The sequence below is a fragment of the Leptonychotes weddellii genome, chromosome 6, assembly GCF_054177405.1.
Source record: "Leptonychotes weddellii isolate Sample4059 chromosome 6, ASM5417740v2, whole genome shotgun sequence".
Lineage (NCBI taxonomy): Eukaryota > Metazoa > Chordata > Mammalia > Carnivora > Phocidae > Leptonychotes > Leptonychotes weddellii.
The window spans coordinates 47,967,654-47,989,125 of record NC_138374.1 but is presented as its reverse complement, the minus strand read 5'-3'; the positions used below and the strand labels follow the sequence as shown (position 1 = coordinate 47,989,125).

At 37.0% G+C, this 21,472-nt stretch overlaps 1 protein-coding gene across 1 annotated transcript in view; it reads right to left on the bottom strand.

Moving 5' to 3' along the window:
• Positions 1 to 21,472, bottom strand: part of CFAP70 (cilia and flagella associated protein 70) — a 79,704-nt gene that overhangs the window by 12,531 nt on the left and 45,701 nt on the right. The window contains exons 10-18 of the mRNA XM_081823094.1: positions 18,857 to 19,027; positions 18,592 to 18,672; positions 16,942 to 17,033; positions 8,858 to 8,918; positions 8,332 to 8,526; positions 6,468 to 6,599; positions 1,161 to 1,350; positions 675 to 714; positions 280 to 574 (exon numbers count right to left, since the gene is read on the bottom strand). Of these exons, the coding sequence (XP_081679220.1) occupies positions 280 to 574; positions 675 to 714; positions 1,161 to 1,350; positions 6,468 to 6,599; positions 8,332 to 8,526; positions 8,858 to 8,918; positions 16,942 to 17,033; positions 18,592 to 18,672; positions 18,857 to 19,027 (1,257 nt within the window). The remainder of the gene's footprint in view (positions 1 to 279; positions 575 to 674; positions 715 to 1,160; positions 1,351 to 6,467; positions 6,600 to 8,331; positions 8,527 to 8,857; positions 8,919 to 16,941; positions 17,034 to 18,591; positions 18,673 to 18,856; positions 19,028 to 21,472) is intronic.

The following is a 21,472-nucleotide window of genomic DNA, read 5'->3' as shown; positions in this document are numbered from 1 at the left end:
GAAGGCAGTCGCTTAACCAACTGAGCCACCCAGGCGCCCTAGTCCATACCTTTTCTTTTCTTTCTCTTAATAGTATCTTTTACAGAGCACACATTTTTTATTTTTTTCCAATAAAAATTAGAAGGATTTTTAATTTTCAAGTCCTTTGAGAAAGCAAAACTAATGCAACACAAATTGAAAGATCTAATTAATAAATTTAACAACAAGCCTAAGTAATTTTGTACATAAATTAACCCATTTATTATAGGCTATCAATGTTTCAAATGGTGGAGCTTCTACCGATCTTTCAACTCCTTCAGTCGTCTTGACGGCAGACTTTACTGTGAGGGCAGAAGTGGTGTTGTAGGTCCAGGCACCATCAGCGACGGTTTTCATGCAGGAGCCACAATGCCAGATCCCCACAGATAGTCTTTTCATCTTGGTTTTGCCACGGAAGGAGCAAGGATACTTGGCATGCTGGCTTATTTCAATCTTCTTCACCCTTTTCCTGAGGGAGGCACCATAACGGTCCTGTATTTTCACCCATGATTCCGACCTTCTTGGTGCGTTTAGCCATGTCTCCCACAAACTAGGTCTGAGCCCAGAGAGCACACATTTTTAATTTTGATGAAGTTCCATTTATCCTATTTTTCTTTTATGATCATGCTTTTGTGTCATGTCCAAGATCTCTTTACCTAAACTCCAGGTCATGAAGACTTTGTCCTTTGTTTTCTTCTAAAATTTTTATAGTTTTATGTTTTACATTCAGATCTATGGTTGATTTTTTTTTTAAGTAGGCTCCACATCCAGCCTGGAGCCCAGCATGGGGCTTGAATTCACAACACTGAGATCAAGACCTGATCAAGATCAAGAGTTGGATGCTCAACCAACTGAGCCACCTAGGTGCCCCTTAAGTTGATTTTTTATACAGTGTTTGAGGTTTAAGTCAAAGTTTTTTGTTTTGGGGTTGTTTTTTTTTTTTTTTTTTTTTTGCATATGGATGACCAACAGTTCTAATACCATTTTTTTTTTAAAGACTGGCTTTTCTCTATTGAATTTCCTTTATACCTCTGTCAAAAATATAATGGTCTTATTTATGTGGACCTATTTTTAGACTCTATTTTATTGACTTATGTGTCTATCCTTCTGTCAGTCCTGTTGGGTTTTAAATAATTAAAAACTATTTGTTATACCCATATTATACAAATAATAGTAACAACTACCACTGGGAAGACATTTAATTACCTCTTCATAATACACTGCTGCCATTTCAAAGTTCTCATTGACTTCTGCTTCAAATGCAAAGAGTCGAAGCTGTTCACTGCTTGTATAAATGGTTGAAACAGCACCCTGGGTATCATCTGGCACGGTCTTGACAACATCAAGATGTTAAACAAAACAAAGCAATTACAAGTAGAGAGTCTTATAAGAATAAACTAGACGTGAGACCCCAGTTATGAGGTTGAAAATGCTATTGGGGTTTCTTATAGTCTTGCCAATAATAGTAAGAGTGAGAATGAACCAAGAGAGAAATATCAAGGGTGAAAGAGAGGCTCAGGTATCTGAATACCAACAATCTAAGCTCACAGAAGTGAGTAAAAATTAATTTGGGCAGAACTGTTCTCCTCAACCTTCAGGGAAGTCAAAATCTCTAAGTAAGCCTCCTTCTACCTCAAACAGCTTCCTACATTTTCTCTAGTGTATGGGACAAATATAATCATTTTCAGTTGCCATGACATGAAGAAGGTTGGCAAGCACTAGCTAGAGTCTTCAAACATCAAAAAAAACAGGAGATTAAGGGTAAAGCTTTGGAAGTTGTTTCTGTAGTTTTAGTGAGATATGTAAGCAAATCCCAAAAAGGAAACATTTTAGAAATAGCCAGAAAGGTAGGAGAAAACCCAGAAAAATATTATACCCTATGTACCCATCCAGGAAAGCAGTTCTGGTATAATAAGTAATCTCCTGGATCAGAAGCTATTGCCAAGGAAGATCACCCCAAATTCTTTAATTAGAAGTAAAAAAATTATCAGTGACATTAACAAGTAGAGTTGTTAAGGGATGTAGAGAGTAAAGCTAAATTTGAGATGGGCCAAAGAGAGCTCCTGATCATGGATTAATGCCTCTGTTCTTTGTTATTTTTAATTTTAATGATCTTGACCTCCAAATCCCTTCAGCAACACACTTCATTGCCCAAACCAGAAATACTCTACCTCTAATATCCCACTCCCAGAATCTGCGTTACAAGCCTTCAGTCTTTTTGTCACTTAATCCCCTGAAAACTGCTCTCTGATTTCATTTCCTTCATTTCCAATATGCCTATCTTTCCCAATGGGTAAGCCTGGACCACATGATCATCCACTCATACTACTCTCCCACCAGCACACTCAGGTTCCAGGCATCCTTGTCCTTCTCCTGCACTTGGTCTGAAGACTCCCAAATTAAAACAATCCTACTATCTGACTTCTTCATTCTTAGACAAGAGCTGCTAACAGGTCCTGAGGAAAACTGCATACACAAAGAAATATCTGAGCTGCCACAGATTCTTTGGCAGTCAGCCTTAGCTGGAGGCCTTTCATACTCTCTGCAATCTATGTAGTTGTCCTTGTTCAACAACATATTCCATTATGCTATGATGCAGTATCTAAATTTTCTTCTCTTTCTTCAGGCTTTTATTCAAACATTATTCCCTTCACTGTCAGTAAAGACATTACTTCACAGAGGAAATGGAAATCATTAGGCCAGAAATCCCTCAACTTATGAACCCCACATTGGAAGAGTTTATTTCTGCATCCATTGTATCTCTTTCTTTTCAGTCTGAGGAAGAAGCATCACATCCTTCTCTGTTCTTGATCCTTTCCCACTTGTATATACCCTGGCTTACCATCAATTATTCTCTCTTTCCTTCTATTTTCAATTTCTTCCCATCTGCTGACTCCTTTTCCCAAACCTATGGACATGCTAAAGTCATCACCAGCTTAAAAAGAAAATCTTTATAATTTCTAGCTTCTACTTTCCCCCTCCTTCCTTTCATCTTCCAACTTACTGAATTTATATTCACCTGCTTCCTAATCACTCATTTACTCCATAATTCATTATAATTTGAATCCATTCCAGTAGCTCACTGATATTACTATGTAAAAGTTAATAACCTTCTTATTTTCAGATTCAATGAAAACTTTCAAATTTTGTGTTTTTCCCCCAGTTTTATTGAGATATAATTGATATACATCACTGTGTAAGTTTAAGGCATACAGCATAATGGTTTGACAGACATGTATTGTAAAATAATTACCACAATAAGTTTAGTTAGTATGCATCATCTCAAATGGACACAATAAAAAGAAAAAAAAGAAAAATTTTTTCTTGTGATAAGAACTCTTAGGATTTACTCTCTTAACAACTTTCACATATATCATACAACAGTGTTAACTCTAGTCATCATGCTGTACATTACATCCCTAGTACTTGTTTATCTTGTAACTTGAGGTTTATACCTTTTGACCACCTTGTTCCAATTCCCCCTCCCCATGAACTACTAGGAATATTTGACATTGTTGACTACTTTTTCTTCTTAAAATTCTCTTCCCTTAGCTTCTGTGATACCACTGTCTTCTGGCTCTTCTGCCTTTTTAACAATTCACTTATCTCCTTCATTAATTCTTTTACTCATCCATCTCTTAAATGCTGGTGTTTGATAGGGTTCCACTGACAGCTCACTTCTCTCTCGACTCATGTTTTTCTCAGCATCTTCATCTATGACCATAGTTTAACTAGCATCTACAGGCATATTGTCTTTTATTGAGCTTTACAGATATTGTTTTTTGGTTTTTTGGTTTTTTTACAAATTGAAGGTTTGTGGCAACTCTGTGTCAAGCAAGTCTATTGGTGCCATTTTCTAATAGCATTTGCTCACTTTGTATCTCTGTGTCACAGTTGGGTAATCGTCAAAATAATTCAAGCTTTTTCATTGTTAATTATATTTGTTATGGTGATCTGTGATCTCAGGTTAGGACTCACTGAAAGCTCAATGATGGTTAGCATTTTTTAGCAATACAGTATTTTTTAACTAAGGTATGTACATTGTTTTTCTAGACATAATGCTATTGCACACATAATAGACTACAGTATAGTGTAAACTTTATATACACTGGGAAACCAAAAAATTCATTTGACTTGCTTTATTGTGATATTTGCTTTACTGTGGTGGTCTGGAACCAAACTGTCAATATCTCCAAGGTATGCCTATATATACTCATGGCTCCCCAAATCTCATCTACAGCTCAGATCTCTCTCTTGAGAAAAACCTCATAAGAACCAATGTTCAAAAGTGATTTCAACATCACCTGCCTCCTACCAAATTCACTTGTGTTGTATTTCTTGTCCTGGTTAATGGTACTACCAGCTACCCAGTCATTGAGCCTTAAACTTAAGAATCTTTGACCCCTTTATTACTACATTAATAACCAGTTAACACCACCAGTTTCACCACATCTAACCCACCTGACATACTGCTTGTTTTTCATAACTCATACTGAGTGTTTTTCATAAAATGTGGATCTGATCATATTATTCCACTTATAAAATAATTAAATTTATTGCTTCCAAATGCTAATAAGGGAAAAAGTCAAAACTTCTTTGTGTGGCATATAAGGCTTCCATCCACATTCTCAATCCCCCTACCTGGAACTGATCCCTGGCTTCACCTCCTACTTCTATGTCCCTTAACCACTTCAACCTCTGCTCCTAAACTATATGCAGTTTCTGTATATGCCATACACTTCCAAGCTTCCAAGCTTTTGTGATATTCCCTATGACTCAAATGCTCTGAAACATCTCCCTGGAGAACTTTTTAGCCTTCAGGCTCAAGCCACAGCTCTTCTGTGAATCCTTTCCTGACAGGTCTCAGGGTGAAGTTGATCACTCTTTCTTTAGGCATCCCCTAACCTGCTCTACCATGGACACATCCCTATCACAGCACTTACCTCGCGCTACTGCACTTATTTGTATTTGACGTCTCTCTCCTCTACTAGACAGGGATTCCTTGGGGGCACAAGGCAACAGTAATTACTATCTCATGCTCAATTCTCAAGAGAATTTATCCAAATCATCTGTGCCCAAGGTGGGATTGTTTTCTTAATCCTAGGATATCAGATACTCCTCACCTTCCTCTTCCAGAAAGGCTGGACAAGATGAAAGAAAAAGTAATGGTGACAGAGAAGAAAACAACAGTAAAGGAAAAAAACATAGAATAGAGGGCTTGAGGAAGCACGGCTACTTAGAGACTACCAAGGGGACAAAAAGACTTTGATTTTTGTCATTTTTTTCAAATAAACCACAACTGTATACATTTTAAAATGAGCAAATGAAGACAAGATGCAAGCTGTGCAAGTATAGATAGAAACAGACAAATGGGAGAAGAGCAGGCTATCAGTCAAATAGAAAAGGCCTGTTTAGGGGCAACTGGGTGGCTCAGTGGGCTAAGCGTCTGACTCTTGATTTGGGCTCAGGTCATGATCTCAGGGTTGTGAGACTGAGCCCTGTGTGGGGCTCCGCAATGGGCAGGGAGCCTGCTTGGGAGTCTCTTCTCTCCCCCTCCCCCTCTGCCCCTACTCACCCACCTCTCTTAAAAAAAAAAAAAAAAAAAAAAAAGAGGGCACCTGGGTGGCTCAGTTGGTTAAGCAACTGCCTTCGGCTCAGGTCATGGTCCCAGCGTCCTGGGATTGAGTCCCACATCGGGCTCCCCGGCTCGGCGGGGAGCCTGTTTCTCCCTCTGACCCTCTCCCCTCTCATGCTGTTTCTCTCTCTCTCTCAAATGAATAAATAAATAAAATCTTTAAAAAAAAAAAAGAAAAGGCATGTTTGAAGTATCATTGTCATTCAGGTATATCTGAAAGCTCATAATGTTTCTTAGTTTCGATTGCCAATCATGGAGAGCAAACTGAGAATTGCACACATTCACAGAATAAATAGATGATTTTTGTTTTATAATTTATTTATTTATTTATTTTTAAAGATTTTATTCATTTGATAGAGAGAGACACAGTGAGAGAAGGAACACAAGCAGGGGGAGTGGGAGAGGGAGAAGCAGGCTTTCCCGCTGAGCAGGGAGCCCGATGCGGGGCTCGATCCCAGGACTCCGGGATCATGACCTGAGCCGAAGGCAGACACTTAACAACTGAGCCACCCAGGCGCCCCTTTGTTTTATAATTTAATTAGCTGATTTTATATATTTCTTTCATCCATCACATTTATGACAGTTATGAAAGTTATTATGCCAGGAAATTGAATTATTCTCTCTTGTTCTCCTCAAAATTAGTTTTATAATTTAGGCAGTTTCTTATTCACTTTTGTCAGTGCCTAGCACAGAGTAGACACCTCATAAATGTTTGCTGAATGAAGGAAGAAAGGAAGCAAGGAAGGAAGGAATCATTCAGAGACCCTGATGTCCTACGGAGAAAAGTAAGGGCTCTTAGTTCTTGAGCACCTACCTGGTTTAAGGCCACATGCATCTGATCCACCAAGAACACATAGAGCTCACTAATAAATGTCTGCAGTTCCTCCTGGCTTTCAAATGATGTTGTCTTCAAATACTTCTCTCTCACAATCTTTACTACAGCATGCTGTAAGAGACATTGAGCATCCATTTGATTATAAAGTCCAGCACCATGCTGACAACACAGGCTTCCCTTGAGCTTCTTTCTGGTCTAAGTCTCTTCAGAACTTCGGAAAGTGATTGATTTCTCCCTTGGTAACTGCTAGAATGTCAGGTCTCTGATTTTCCACCAATCAACATACTCTGCATGACTTCTTTTCTTGATGTCATCTCTAATATGGTCAATGCAGAACTCATATCATTTGAAGAGAGCCATAGAGCTAAAGAAGACCTCAGCATTAGGTTTATGCATTACATCTCTCATGGTGACCACATGATACAAGAGGAAAAGGCCTGATTTGACAGTCTGGAGAATGGGATTCTAGTTCTAATCCTGCCACTGTACAACCTCAAAAATTAAAGTTACTACCTCATTTTCCTCATTTGTTATATGGATGTGTACTTCTGGTCTTATTATCTTACTTCAGAAGATGATTGAGAAGCCAAAGAAAGATAACAGGTAGGTGGTGAAGCTTAAATTGCTGTGCAAATAACATATTGCTATAGCCATGACAGCTCCCCGCCCCCCCCCCAGCTAAAATTATTGCCAGGTTTTGTACTAAGCACTTTCCATGCATCATATTATTTAATTCTCATAATGATCCCATGTGATAGTGTTAGTATTATTGTTCATAGTTACACAAAGAAATTAAAGCTCAGAGAGGCGAAGTCATTTGACCATCCAGCTGCTAATGGTAGAACCAGGAATCAGATTAAGTTGTGACTATGCCACCTACTGAGAAGAGCTCCTCACCTCCAGAGCGTCAGTTGTTTTTCACCCTATTACTTCCATGTTCTTTCTTTGTATCTGTTAAGTACAGTACAGGACACATAGTAAATGTGCACAGAGAGGCAATCCAGTGTAGCAGTTAAGAATGTGAAATTCTGGAGCAAGAAGGCTGCCTGAATTTGAGTCCCATCTTTTAACTTTTACTAGTTCTATGACCTTAGGGAAATTACTTAACCAATTAATATTGCATTTCTCCACCTGTAAAATGAGGAATATCTACCTCATAGGGTTATTGTTAGGATTAAATTAGTAAAATACAAAACATTTAAAAATTTGTCTGGTGGGGTGCCTGGGTGGCTCAGTCATTAAGTGTCTGCCTTCAGCTCAGGTCATGGTCCCAAGGTCCTGGGATTGAGGCCCACATCGGGCTCCCTGATCAGCGGGAGGCCTGCTTCTCCCTCTCTCACTCCCCCTGCTTGTGTTCCCTCTCTTGCTGTGTCTCTCTCTGTCAAATAAATTTTTAAAAAAATTTGTCTGGTGTACAGCAAACACTCAATAAATGTTAACCATTATTATGTAGGAAATTATTATTAAGTAAATATTTCTCAAATCTTAGTGATTCTGTGGACTATGGAAAGGTAGGTAATGGTAGACAGAGAATTAGTCATGGAATTAGTACCAGGTACAGAGTTTTTGCCTGCTACAGTAACATGAAACCTGGCTCAAAATCTGGCCTAGCCTCAAGTAAAGACTTAGTTTCTTAAAAGCTCACACTTGGAATGGATACTTAACCATTCCAAGGCTTTCCACAAGTGGAGCTTCTCATATTCTATCAGACAGAACACAACTCTTGGCACCAACAGCAGGAATGGTGGAAGCGTAGCTGAACATGACCAGAGAACAACTAATAATTAGGAATGTAGAGAAGATGCTTCATAAAAATCCACTGAACAATTAAAGGAATATTTACCTTGAGTTGTTCTTTGAAAGCAAAGTATTTTCCAGAGCAGTTAAGTTCATAGTTGAGCAGGCACTTCTGCTCCTCCATGGTTTCACTATCCATATCACTCCCCAGTTTGGCCACCTGTTTTCCAAACATCCTATGATACTCATCCAGAATAGCTCTAGATATATTCTTGATCTGCATGTGGTAGTCACTCACCGCCTAGAAAAATACAAAATGTCTGGTAAAGAGGCCTTGAAGAGATCAAGATATATAATGGAACTCTGAAACTGGTTGGGGTTTTATATTCAATAATGTTTTAGGTATAAATTGCCCTTTACTTTTCAGCTCAGAGACTACCAGCCAAAGGATTAAACACTATTCACTATTCATTGTTATGTCACTAGTCACAAACAGAACCAGGAAGAGAAATATGAGAAGCTACAATTTCTCGCCCCTTCTAGAAAACATACTGAAGAGTCCATGCCTTATTTTCAAATGGGTGTACTCAACACCTTATTACTTATAGTTTCATCTTGGCTTTGGCACTTGCCTTCTGAGCTCCTCCTGTCCGACGGGTAAGAGGCGGCCTTGGAGGAATCATTTCCTTGACCCTGTACCAGAAAAAAATGACAAAAACAAAAACAAACTTTATTATCTGCAGATTTATGTTCTCTTATTCCTACTTCCAAAGGGCTTGTATCGGAGTATCACACTTGAGCACTGCAATTCTCTCATGTAAAAGCCTAGATGTGAACCATAGAACAGGATACAGCTATGAACTAGATAGGAAAGAAGCTAGGAAGCAGCTACTCGAAAAGTAGCGAAGTTGTACTTTTGGCTAATTTGAGCCCTGGTTTTATTCTTACATATTTTTTTAAAACTGCTATTGCACTCAAGAGACTGCTTGACTCGGGAGTTGGCAAGAAACAGGTGTTATGATTTTAGGTGCATTCTGTAGAGTCTCTGAAAGAATGAAGTTTTGGAAATCTAAATGGTACAGGCAAGTGAATGCTTTTCTTTCCATCTAGGATAAAAAGTGTCCTCTTGTTACACATAATTTATGACTGCATTAAATTACAATAATGATATCAGACGTTGTGCTGATTAAGAGAATATATTTTGTTACTGTCAACCTACTTATGCCAAAACTTCTACCTTCCATTTTCAGGATACCTTATAAAAACTAGAGGAAATTAAATTCTTAGCTCTTCCTCCTTATAGTTTCAGATTCCTGCTGAAGTATATAGTACTGCCTTAAAATTTACAATCAAATTCACAAATTCAGTTTTTCTTTAATAGGTCTTATGTAATTGTATACCTCTGCTCATTATTTCTAATTTTAATTTTATTTATTTTAATAGGTAATATATCCTATGATTCAAAACTTATGAGGTTATAAAACAATATATACTAAATTGTCTCCTTGTCCTTTACCTTGTTGACAATCTTGTTGTCCAGCCACCCAATTTCCTCTCCAGAGACAATGTTACTTATTCACTCATTCAAAATATATACTGAGTGTCTACCATCCATCAGGCACTTTTCTAAGTATTGGGGATAGAGCATTAAACAAATTAGGACAAAAATTCTTGCCTTCATGGAGCTTATATGCTAGTGGGGAAAGAAAGACAATAATTAAGATAAACATGTTAGTGAAATGTGCCATGGAGAAAAATAATGCAGGAAGTCAGACAGACTATGTTGGGGACTAAGGTGGTGAAGTAGGGAAACACATTTCATCAAGACTCTTACCGAGATGGTAACATTTGAGTAAAGACCTCAAGGAAGTGAGGAAGCAAGTTGTGTAGATATCTGGGATAAGGAAAATACAGGCAAAGGGAACAGAAAGTGTAGAGGCCTTGTTGCAACAGTGTGCCTGGCATGCATGAAGAACAGCAGGAAGCCAAGTACGGCTAGACAGAAAAAGTGAGAGCAAAGTGCATACAGAATATGTAGGCACTTGTAGGCCATTGTAAGGACTTAGGCATTTACTCAGAGTGTACCAGGGAGTCACTAGTAGTTTCTGAGCAGAGGAGTTAGTTACATGAGTTGACCTCCATTTTAACACAATCACTATAGAATGCTGTATTAAGAATAAATTGTCCAAATGTCCATCAATTAAAGAATGGGGAAAAAATGTGGTATATCCATAGAGTGAAATATTATTCAACAACAAAGAAATGAAGTACTGATACATGCTACAGTATGGATGAACCTTGACAGCATTATGTTAAATGAAATAAGCCAGTCACAAAGACCATGTATTGTATGATTCCATTTATATGAAATGTCCAAAGCTGGAAAATCTATACAGACAAAAAGTAGATACGTGGTTGCATAGGGCTGGAGCGTTCTGGGTGAGGGGTTGGCATGAGGGTTGGGAGGAACTGTAGATTGACTGCTAATATGTGTGTGGTTTCTTTTAGGGGTAAGAAAAATGTCATAAAGTTGATTGTGGTGAAGGCTGTACAACTCTGTGAGTATACTAAAAACCACTGAATTGTACCATTTAAATGGGTGAAGTGAATGGTATGTGAACTATATCTCAATAAAGCTGTTACTTAATAAAAAGAATAAAGTGAAAGGTAGAATAGTATATGTAGGGAGACCAGGTGAGAGATTACTAGGACTCTGACCAGAGAGTTTGTGAGAATTAGATATATGAATTCAGAGTTCAGGAGAGAGGTCCAGAGTCCATATATAAATCTGGAAGCCATCAGCACATAGATGGTAGTTAGAGCCATGAGAGTAGACTAAAACCAAGGGAGTAAACGTAGATTGAAAAGAGGTCCAAGGACTGAGCTCTAAGAGACTCTAACATTTAGAGGCTGAAGAGATAAAGAAGGCCAGATGAGGAGGAATAAAACCAAGAGAGTATGGTATCCTGAGAGCCTGGTAAAGAAAGTGCTTCAAGGAGGACTGAGTCATTAAACACTAATAACAGGTCACAATGACCCTGAACACAGACCATTGGATTTAATAATGCAGTAGTCACTAATGGCCTTGCTAAAAACATTTATCTGTAAAGAAGTTACTGGAAGTGAGTTACTTGGTTAAAAGACACATGCTTATGTATTTTAATAGCTATTATGACATTGTCCTCCACAGGATTTTTACCAATTTATACTCTCACTAGTTTGAATGACAGAACCTATTTCTAATGTGCTCATCAACAACCTAATGAGTTATTAAGCTTTTTTGATCTTCTGCAATTTAAAAAGGTATTTCAGGGTAGTTTTTAATTTGTACTTCTTTTATTATAAAAGTAATTGAGCTTCTCTTCATGTTTAAGAATGCATTAAATTTATATATATACATTATTATACATTGACATAGATTCAGCAGTTAGTACATATATGTCTCATCCAGAACCAAAGGCAAATCATCTTTTATGAATATTGGGTCCAATATTCTAACACTGCCATTCTAATTTGCCTTTGTTCTATAATACTGTCACTTGGGCTAGCTTGGAGGAGAAATCTACCTTCTACGTACCTACAGCCAATGAAAAACTTACAGGTAATAACCATATCTCATTAAAAAGTCTAAGAATAGGGGCACCTGAGTGGCTCAGGTCCTGATCTCAGGGTGGTGGGATGGAGCCCCACATCAGGCTCTACACTCAGCAGAGGGTCTACTGGAGATTCTCTCTTCCTCTCCCTCTGCCCCTCCCCACTGGGCTTTCTCTCTCTCTCTCTCTAAAATAAACAAATAAGGGCGCCTGGGTGGCTCAGTCAGTTAAGCATCTGCCTTCGGCTCAGGTCAAGATCCCAGGGTTCTGGGATCATGTCCCGCACCGGGCTCTCTGCTCAGCAGGGAGTCTGCTTCTCCTTTGACCCTCTCCATTCTTGTGCTCTCTCTCTCTCTGAAATAAATAAATAAAATCTTTTTTTTAAAAAATAAATCTTTTAAAAAATAAAATAAAATAATAATACCATACTGCATATTTGAGGGGCACCTGGCTGGCTCAGTTGAAAGAGTACGTGACTCAATCTCAGGGTCATGAGTTCAAGCCCCATGTTGGGTATAGAGATTACTAAAAACAAAATAAATAAAACTTAAAAACAAAACAAAACAAAAATATTGTATTGCATATTTGAAGGTTGCTATAAGAGTAGAACTTAAAAGCTCCATCACAAGAAAAAAATTTTTGCATAACTATGTATGGTGACAGATATTAACTGGACTTATTGTGGTAATCATTTCACAGTGTATACAACTATTGAATCATTATGTTGTACACCTGAAACCAATATAATGTTAAATTTCAATTACACTTCAATAAAAAAATTATTAAAAATTGCACCTACATTTGCTATAAAACTTTCATTAAGCATGCTGTTATTTTGTCACTCAGTATTCCCTATGTAAGAGCTCAAATGAGAAATCTGTTTTAGAAATTAATGCCAGGAAGATATCTGATCTCGTTTGGAACTAGCATGGGTCCTCCTTTAGGATTAGAGCTGCAAAATTTATAGTACCTCCCTTTTTGTTAAACAACTAAGATTTGATGCTTATTTATGAAAGTTCCATTTAATACTTTCTTCCTCTTTGTTTCCATGGCTTGAGTTTTTAACTTTCTATTTCCAGATTATTAATTTTATTTTATATATATCATTTATAGTAAATATTACCAACTTATTTTTGGAAAGGGACTAAACGTAAAGTTTTTTAAAAGTTTTGAAACTTTTTGGTATAAAGGATAAATGTACCACTACAAGCAAGTTATTCTCAAAAGAAGACTTCCAAATGACTAATATGTGAAAAAATGTTTACTCTCACTAAAACATTTACAATGTGGACTAAAATTAAAATGAGAAACTTTGAAAAAAATTAAATTAAAATGAGAAACTTTCTTCCTATGCCAAAGTCGAAAATATAAAAAAGTACCGTGTTGTGAATGTATGAAGAAAGAGTAGGCTCATACATCACTTGTGGAACTGCAAACTTTTTGGAAGGCAACTTGGGGGTATTTATCAAGCCTTAAAAATATCTATAATAAATAGTCTCCAAGATAAAAGCTATCATTTCCTTTCATCCTGTACTGAGCATAGTGTTCCTCACACCAAAAGGTAAAGTCTAGACCAGCAAAATGATAGAGAAAAAAACTCTAAACTCCCATCTCTTTGTAGAAACATTGAAAATAACAATCAGAAACTGTCAGAACCAACTCTGCCTGAACTGTGAAAGACAGTCAAAAGTTTATGGTAACCAAACGAATACTAAACCAAGAAAAAGGCAACTATAATAGTGGGGAAGCTTTGTGGCATTTTTACTTGCCCTTGCCTCACCCCATTCCCAGCTCAGTGGCAATATTGAAAATGGCAACCTGCATTTCCAGTGTGGCACACTGGGCTCTGATTCTGGAGAAGCAGAGCAGACCTTGTTCACAAGTTACTACATTTGTTCTAACCTATTTGGGTCTACCTGAATGACTGACATAAAGCACTCAATTCTGTTTCTCCTATCTTGAAATCCATTCACAGTAGAAAACCAGTGGGTGTGCATTGCTCAAAAACATTGTAAGGTTATCAAAAACCCATAGCTCTGTGGGACAAAAGATTATGGTTGAGACACGACAAACCACCTAAGGCCTAGGAAGAAAAGCCAGTTTCTTTGGGAAATTAGGGTATTCAAAAGTACTTGTACAGAAGAATTTAGAAAGCTGCATACATGCTCAGGACAGGATATATGTTCAGAAAAGACCTGAGAAGAACCTAAGCTTCCACCACTGACTGATCTATAGTCCCAGTGCAAGCAGGAAGTGAAGGCTGAGGCAGAATTATAAACAGCCTAGTTAAGCGTGAAAAGAATGCTCCAGGGGCACCTGGGTAGCTCAGTCAGTTAAGTGTCCGACTCTTGATTTTGGTTCAGGTCATGATCTCAGGGTCATGGGATTGAGCCCTGCCTCAGGCTCCCCGCTCAGCAGGGAGTCTGCTTCTCTCTCTCTCTCTGTGCCCCTCCCCCTGCTCACACATGCTCTCTCTCTCAAAATAAATAAATAAATAATTTTTTAAAAAGATTTTATTTATTTATTTGACAGAGAGACAGTGAGAGAGGGAATATAAGCAGGGGGAGTGGGAGAGGGAGAAGCAGGCTTCCCGCTGAGCAGGGAGCCTGATGAGGGACTCAATCCCAGGACCCTGGGATCATGACCTGAGCTGAAGGCAGATGCTTAACGAGTGAGCCACCCAGGCACCCCTAAATAAATAAATCTTAAAAAAAAAAAATCCTCTAGCATGCAGTCATCTACAAAAACAAAAAAAATTTTTTTTGTTTTATTTTTGTTTATTTGTTTGATTATATTAAAATCCTGGGATTCAAGAAAATCTCAATCAAAACACTGGCTGAGCACAACCTATAACTTCAACAATTAAGAACAGCAAACCCTGGGGGCACCTGGGTGGCTCAGTTGGTTGAGCATCTGCCTTCGGCTCAGGTCATGATCTCAGGGTTCTGGGATCGAGCCCCACATCGGGCTCCCTGCTCTGCGGGAAGCCTGCTTCTCCCTCTCCCAGTCCCCCTGCTTGTGTTCCCATTCTCTCTCTGTGTCTCTCTCTGTCAAATAAATAAATAAATAAAATCTAAAAAAAAAAAAAGAACAGCAAACCCTGGGGAAGGGGATAATCTGATTTCCAAACCCCCCACTTTATAATATCAAACTGTCCAGTTTTCAACACCAAAAAAATCGCAAAATGTATAAAACATAAAAATATGCTCTTTCAGAAGAAAAACTAAGTTGATAGAAATTGTCCCTGAAGACTCCCAGACACTGGACTTGCTACAGAAAGATGTGCAATAAAGCAACCTACTTGTGCTCAAAGAGTTAAAGGAAACCACAAACAAAGGAGTAAGAGAAATCAGGAAAATGGCGTATAAACAAAATAAGAATAGAATATCAGTAAAGAGATAGAAATTTTTAAAAGAACCAAATAGAATGTCTGTAGTTGAAAAGTACAATAACTGAAAGGAAATTACTAGAGCGTTCAACAGATTTGGTCAGGCAGAAGAAAGAATGAGCAAACTTGAAGATAGGATAACTGAAATTACCTAATCTGAGGAACAGAAAGAAAAACAAACAAACAAAAAAGTAAACAGGGCCTAAAATCTGTAGGACACCATCAACATACACAATTTCTATGACCAACATACACCTTATGGGAATCCCGCAAGGAGAAGAGAGAAGGAAAAGGGCAGGAAGACATGAATCTATACATCCAAGAAGCATAACAATTTCCAAGCAGAATAAACTTGAAGAGATCTATACTAAGACACATTGTAGTCAAATTGTCAGAAACCAAAGACAAGAGAAAAGCTCAAAAAGCAGTGAGAGGAGTGACTTGTCACATAAGATAAAGAGATAATTTCAATAATGGCAATAAGATTAACACAAGCCATAGAGGCCAGGAAGTACTAGGATAACATATTTAAAGTTTTGGAAGAAAAAAAAATGCCAACCAAAAACTCTATATACAGCAAATTACCCTTCAAGAATGAAGAAAAAATTGGGCGCCTGGGTGGCTCAGTCGTTAAGCGTCTGCCTTTGGCTCAGGTCATGATCCTGGGGTCCTGGGATCGAGTCCCGCATTGGGCTCTCTGTTAGGCAGGAAGCCTGCTTCTCCCTCTCCCACTCCCCCTGCTTGTGTTCCTGCTCTCGCTATCTCTCTGTCTGTCAAATAAATAAATAAAAAATCTTTAAAAAAAAAAAAAAGAATGAAGAAAAAATTAGCAAAATAAACAAAAACTAAGAGTCTATTAGTAAGATCTAATCTATAAGAAATGCTAAAGGGAGCCCTTCAGGCTGAAATGAAAGGACACTAGTCAGTAACTGGAAGGTAACTGAGGAAATAAGGAACACTGTTAAATGTAAATATGAAAGCCATTATTATTGTACTTTTGGTTTGTAACTCCTGTTTACTTGTTTTTAGAAGGTAAATGCATAAAATAATAGTTAGAAATCTTTGCTAATAGGCACAAAAATGTATAAAAATATAATCTGTGACAGCAGCACCTGGGTTGTTCAATTTGTTCAGTGTCTGACTCTTGATTTTGGCTCAGGTCATAATCTCAGGGTGGTGAAATCAAGCCTCCTGTCTGGCTCTGCAGGAACATAACTCCCCATTTTATAGAGATAAAAAGAATAATAAGAGAATATCATGAACAATTATATATCAACAAAGTGGATAACCTAGATGAAATGGATAATTTTCTAGAAACACAATCAAAGCACTATGGTACAATAAAAAAAATTTTTAAAAATTACATTTATTTAAATGTGACATGGGTGTGTATGTTTGTGGTGTGTGTGCATAATATAGAAACTTTACAATAACTCCAGAAGGATAAATACCAGTTTTTTTAAAGTAGCTATCACTGGGTGAGTAGAAATCTGAGTGTTTTTATATACTTGCTGATATCAATTTTCTCCAAATCTTGATCTTTTTTATAATGAGCATATACTGCTTTTGTAATAAGTAAACAACAGTAACAAAAGAAATTTTATCTGAGGAAAAAAAACAGAAAACTTTCTGCTACTTAGCCTAGGAAAATTATATTTATGGGGACAATCTGAATTCCTTTTATTTACACCTAAAATGTGTTTGTAAAACAAGTATAAGAACCATTGCTACATACCTTCTGGCTAGCTCCTCTGGCATTCGCTTTGGAACCAAGGCTCTGTCCAGCTGAATCTCCAACACAATGTATGTCCCTGCTTCTACATATTGCTGTAAAGATATTTGTCTCTAATTTATTCTTTCCATTAAAAACAGATATTTATGAACAAATTTTAGTAACATAAGATAACATTCACAATACAAGTAAGAAAACTGCATATACAACTATATGTATATAGCATGATCTTGACTGTCAAAATATTTTTAATATAGAAAAATAACTGAAAAGAAAATAGTAACAGTGGTTATCTCTTGCAGAAAAGCATTTTCAGTTTTATTCTTGGAAACTTTTATCTCAGCTGAAGCACTGTTTAACTTGTTCAATGCTTTTCTTGGAACTGTTTTAAGTGAAGGCTATTCTTTATGCCACCACACCTTCCAAATCCTGTGGAAATATTCACATAACATTCTGATATTCCCACTCACAGCATCCACATCACCATCTACCAACTGCAGCCTGATGGACATTTCTACCCAGAATTTTGCCAGCATCCTAAATACAACATGTCCCAAATTGAACTTATCATTTCCCTTATATTGACCTCTCTTTTGACTTTTCTCTTAATGATTTTGTCATCCTTCTAGAAGGTAAGGCTTGAAACCTGAGTTATCTTTAGCTTTTCTTCCTCAGCACCCTCAAACTTCCCAATTCCAGATATTGCCTCTTCAAGTTTCTTTCTTTACTACAACATCTTCTCTAAATCAAACTGGCACTAACACTCATCTGTATTATAATAAAAACCTATAAACTGGTATTTGAAGCCCCCTCCCGAATTTCCTTCTCTTTTTCACATCCTTGCAAGAGTTCTGCCCTGAAATACATATAAGGTCTTATTTCCACATAACTTAAAAACCTTTCATGTGAGTCTCCCAGATGAAGCTCAAGAGTCCCTCATCACCTATATAATGAAGGCCAAACTTTTTAGCAAAGCTTTCAACAACAAGCCTTTCTACAACTCAGTGCAGCCTCTCCTTTCTCAACTCCTTCTAGAATCTCTCCTTTCTTTTCATTTCTCTACTCCATACACTAAATTAATTGATATACTCCAAATTCTGCTACCTTCTTTGTGCCTTGACTCAAGTTATTCCCTGGCCCTGAAATGCCTACTCCCTCATCTTCATCTGGCAAATTGTTCTCTTAATCTTTCACTACTTAGCACAGATGCCACCTCTTCCATGTAGGCTTCTGAGACTGCCCCATCCTAGGAGTGATTAATCTGTCTTCTCTGAGCCCTCACAGCCCTTTTATTTGTACCTCAATTACAGCACTCATCAAAATTCTGTATTATGGTTAGTTATGTACCGATCTGTTTCACCCACCAGACTACTGAGTGTCCTGAACGCACATGAGTAAATGCTGCAGATCATAAATCTTTGCATTCCTCCTAGTGCATAATATAGGAGAATTAATAAAAGACATAAACTTGTAATGTTAGAAAGGACCTTAAAGCTAATTTAGTACTACCTGCTCATTTTAGAGAGTCTCAACGAGACAAAGAAATTTACCCAAAGTCATAAGCTAGTCATGGCAAATATGGGACGGTAACTAAGATAATGAGCATTTTTCACAATATCATACTCAATTTTCCAACTCTTTATGCATAGTTACCTGTCCTTCTGGATTGTGGCTTAGAGAGGGTTCAACTTCCAAAGGAGTATCTGAGCTCTGAGATTTTATACTAGGTGCTTGCTGAAAGAAAATGAACACACCTCAAAAACTGAATTCTTACATGGTGTTCACAATGTTAGGAACAATGATCTTTATGTTGCAACAAAATGCAAACGAAACTGATGCAATTTGCCAGATAAGAAATCATTGCAAGCCTCTGGAATGTAACAAAACTAGCAAAATCATCACCTTCTAAACAACCTACCAAATCCCCAGGCCTAAGCCTTCCTTCCATATCCTTTTCTTTGACTGTTTTCTCTTCTTTCAGGTTCTTAGAAACAACAGGTTTAGACAATGGAGAATTAATTCCTCCTATTTTATTATTCTGAATCAAATGATGGCCAGTGTCCCGGAACAAGCTAAATAAACATTTGGTCTGAAAAGAAACAACAAAAAAATTCAATGAATCACAGGCAAATGAGACAGATTTGAAAGAAACATATTATTCTTTAACATCATTCAGTTTTCTAGATAATCTCAACATTGTAGAATCAGAGGGAGATAGGGGAAATGAAAAACTTTATTGATTGCCATACTTGTTGAATAGGTAAAACCATCATAGAAAGTTAGCTGCCTACCCTATTATTTAAATTATTATGAGGTGGGACGCCTGGGTAGCTCAGACCACTATGCATCTGCTTTCAGCTCAGGTCATGATCCCAGGGTCCTGGGAACGAGTCCCATATTGGGCTCCTTGCTCAGCAGGGAGCCTGCTTCTCCCTCTGCCTGCCGCTTCCCCTGCTTGTGCTCTCTCTCTCTGACAAATAAATAAAATCTTAAATTATTATGAGGAAACCTTTCAACTTTGCCTGATTTTGGTGTTTCATAACTCTTATTCCCAGAAAGCTTTTAATCTTTGATACACAATTTCAGATTATTTCTGCATAAGAAATATTATCTAATTACTACTGGCTTATCAAGTATAATTGGAAAAATAAGGCAGGTTTAAAGTTCAAACTAAAAACTTTGTATAAGAAAATTCAAACTTTAGGTAAATGACTGGGAAAAAAATCTCATAACAATTTTTTAATTAAACAACATGGGTAAAATCTAAATACAATTTATGCTGAGTGAAAGAAGCCAGACCAAAAAACAAAGAGGGGGAAGAGTGGTCAGAGGTATGAGAGGATAATAGGGGAGACAAGAAAACTTTGGTGGGGGGGCAGGTAATGGATATGTACATTATCTTGATTACAGTGATAGTTTCACTGATATACTATAAATATTCACATACATGTCTTTGTGTAAATGCAGGTTTTCAGTTCTCTTGGGTAAGTTCCTAAAAATGATTTTCTGGGTTGTATGCTAAGTTAGTGTTTAACATAGATTTTCTGTATAAGTTTTCTACCAAGTATTGAGATCGGAATATTGAAATTTCTAAATGTTACACTCAGATTACCTATTTCTCCTTTCAGTTCTGTTGGATTTTGCTTCAAGTACTATGAGGTTCTGTTGTTAGGTATGTATACATTTATAATGTATATATTTATTATATACAATACTTTGTAAATTCTATCTTCCTAATTAGTTGACCCTTTAATCATTCTGACATGCCACTCTATGTTGTTAGTAATACTTCCTTGAAGTCTCTTTTGTCTGATATAAATATAGCCACTCAGCTGTTACATTTTCCATTTGCATGGTATATCTTTTCCATCTTTTTACTACAATTTGTGTGTATCTGAATCTAAGTGTGTCTGTTTTTACACAGAATTATACTGAATCTTGATTTTTTAAAATCTGGTCTTGTAATCTCTAACCTTTCATTGGGGTGTTTAATGCTACTTACATATAAAGTTATTGTTGAAGTATTTACATGTATGTTTGCCATTTTGCTATTTGCTTTCTACATATCTTGTCTTTTTTGTTCCTCTGCTGTTCCTTTAAGTGCCTTCTTTTATGTTAAATATTTGTGATGCTCCCATTTAATTCCTCTGTTTATATATATATATATATATACACACACACATACACACACACACATATGTATTTGTGTATATGCATATGTACACACACACGATTTTCTTAGCCATCCTAACTAATCACAATCTATATCACAATCTTTATCAGATAGCAACTTAATTCTGATATAATGTAGAAACTTTAGTGCACTGTAGTTCCATACTATCCTCCCTCCTTTATGCTATCGTTATCATATAAATTAAATCTATATATGTTATAAACCCAACAATATAATTAATGCTTTATATAATGTCTTTCAAAGAAATTAAGAGTAAAAGTGAAAAATATATTTCTAAAATCTTTTATATTAACTTAAATTTAACCATTTTTAGTGCTCTTTGTTTCTTCTGGTGGATTCACGTTAGCAATTGGTGCCATATCCTTTCCAGCATTCACGTTAGCAATTGGTGCCATACCCTTTCCAGCTGAAGAACTTCCTTTAGTGTTTCTTGCAAGACAAGTTAGTTAGTAACAAATTCTTTCAATATCTGTTTATCCTGGGATGTCTTTATTTCGCCTTCATTTTTGATTGCTAGAGTTTTCATTCAGCACTTTGAATATATTATTCCACTGCCTTCTGGATTCCTTTGTTTCAGAAGAAAAATCAGCTGTTAACTACATTGGTGCTCCCCTATAACCAATGAGTTGTTTTTCTCCTGTTGAATTCATGATTTTTCTCTTTGTCTTTTAACAGTTCACTATGATGTTTATATTGTAGATCTTTGTATGCTTATCCTACTGGGGATTCTCTGAACTTCTTGGATATGTAGATTAATGTATTCATCAAACATGGGACATTTCCAGGAGGGAGAGGAGCAAGATGGTGGAGGAGTAGAAGACCTAAATTTCATCTGGTCCC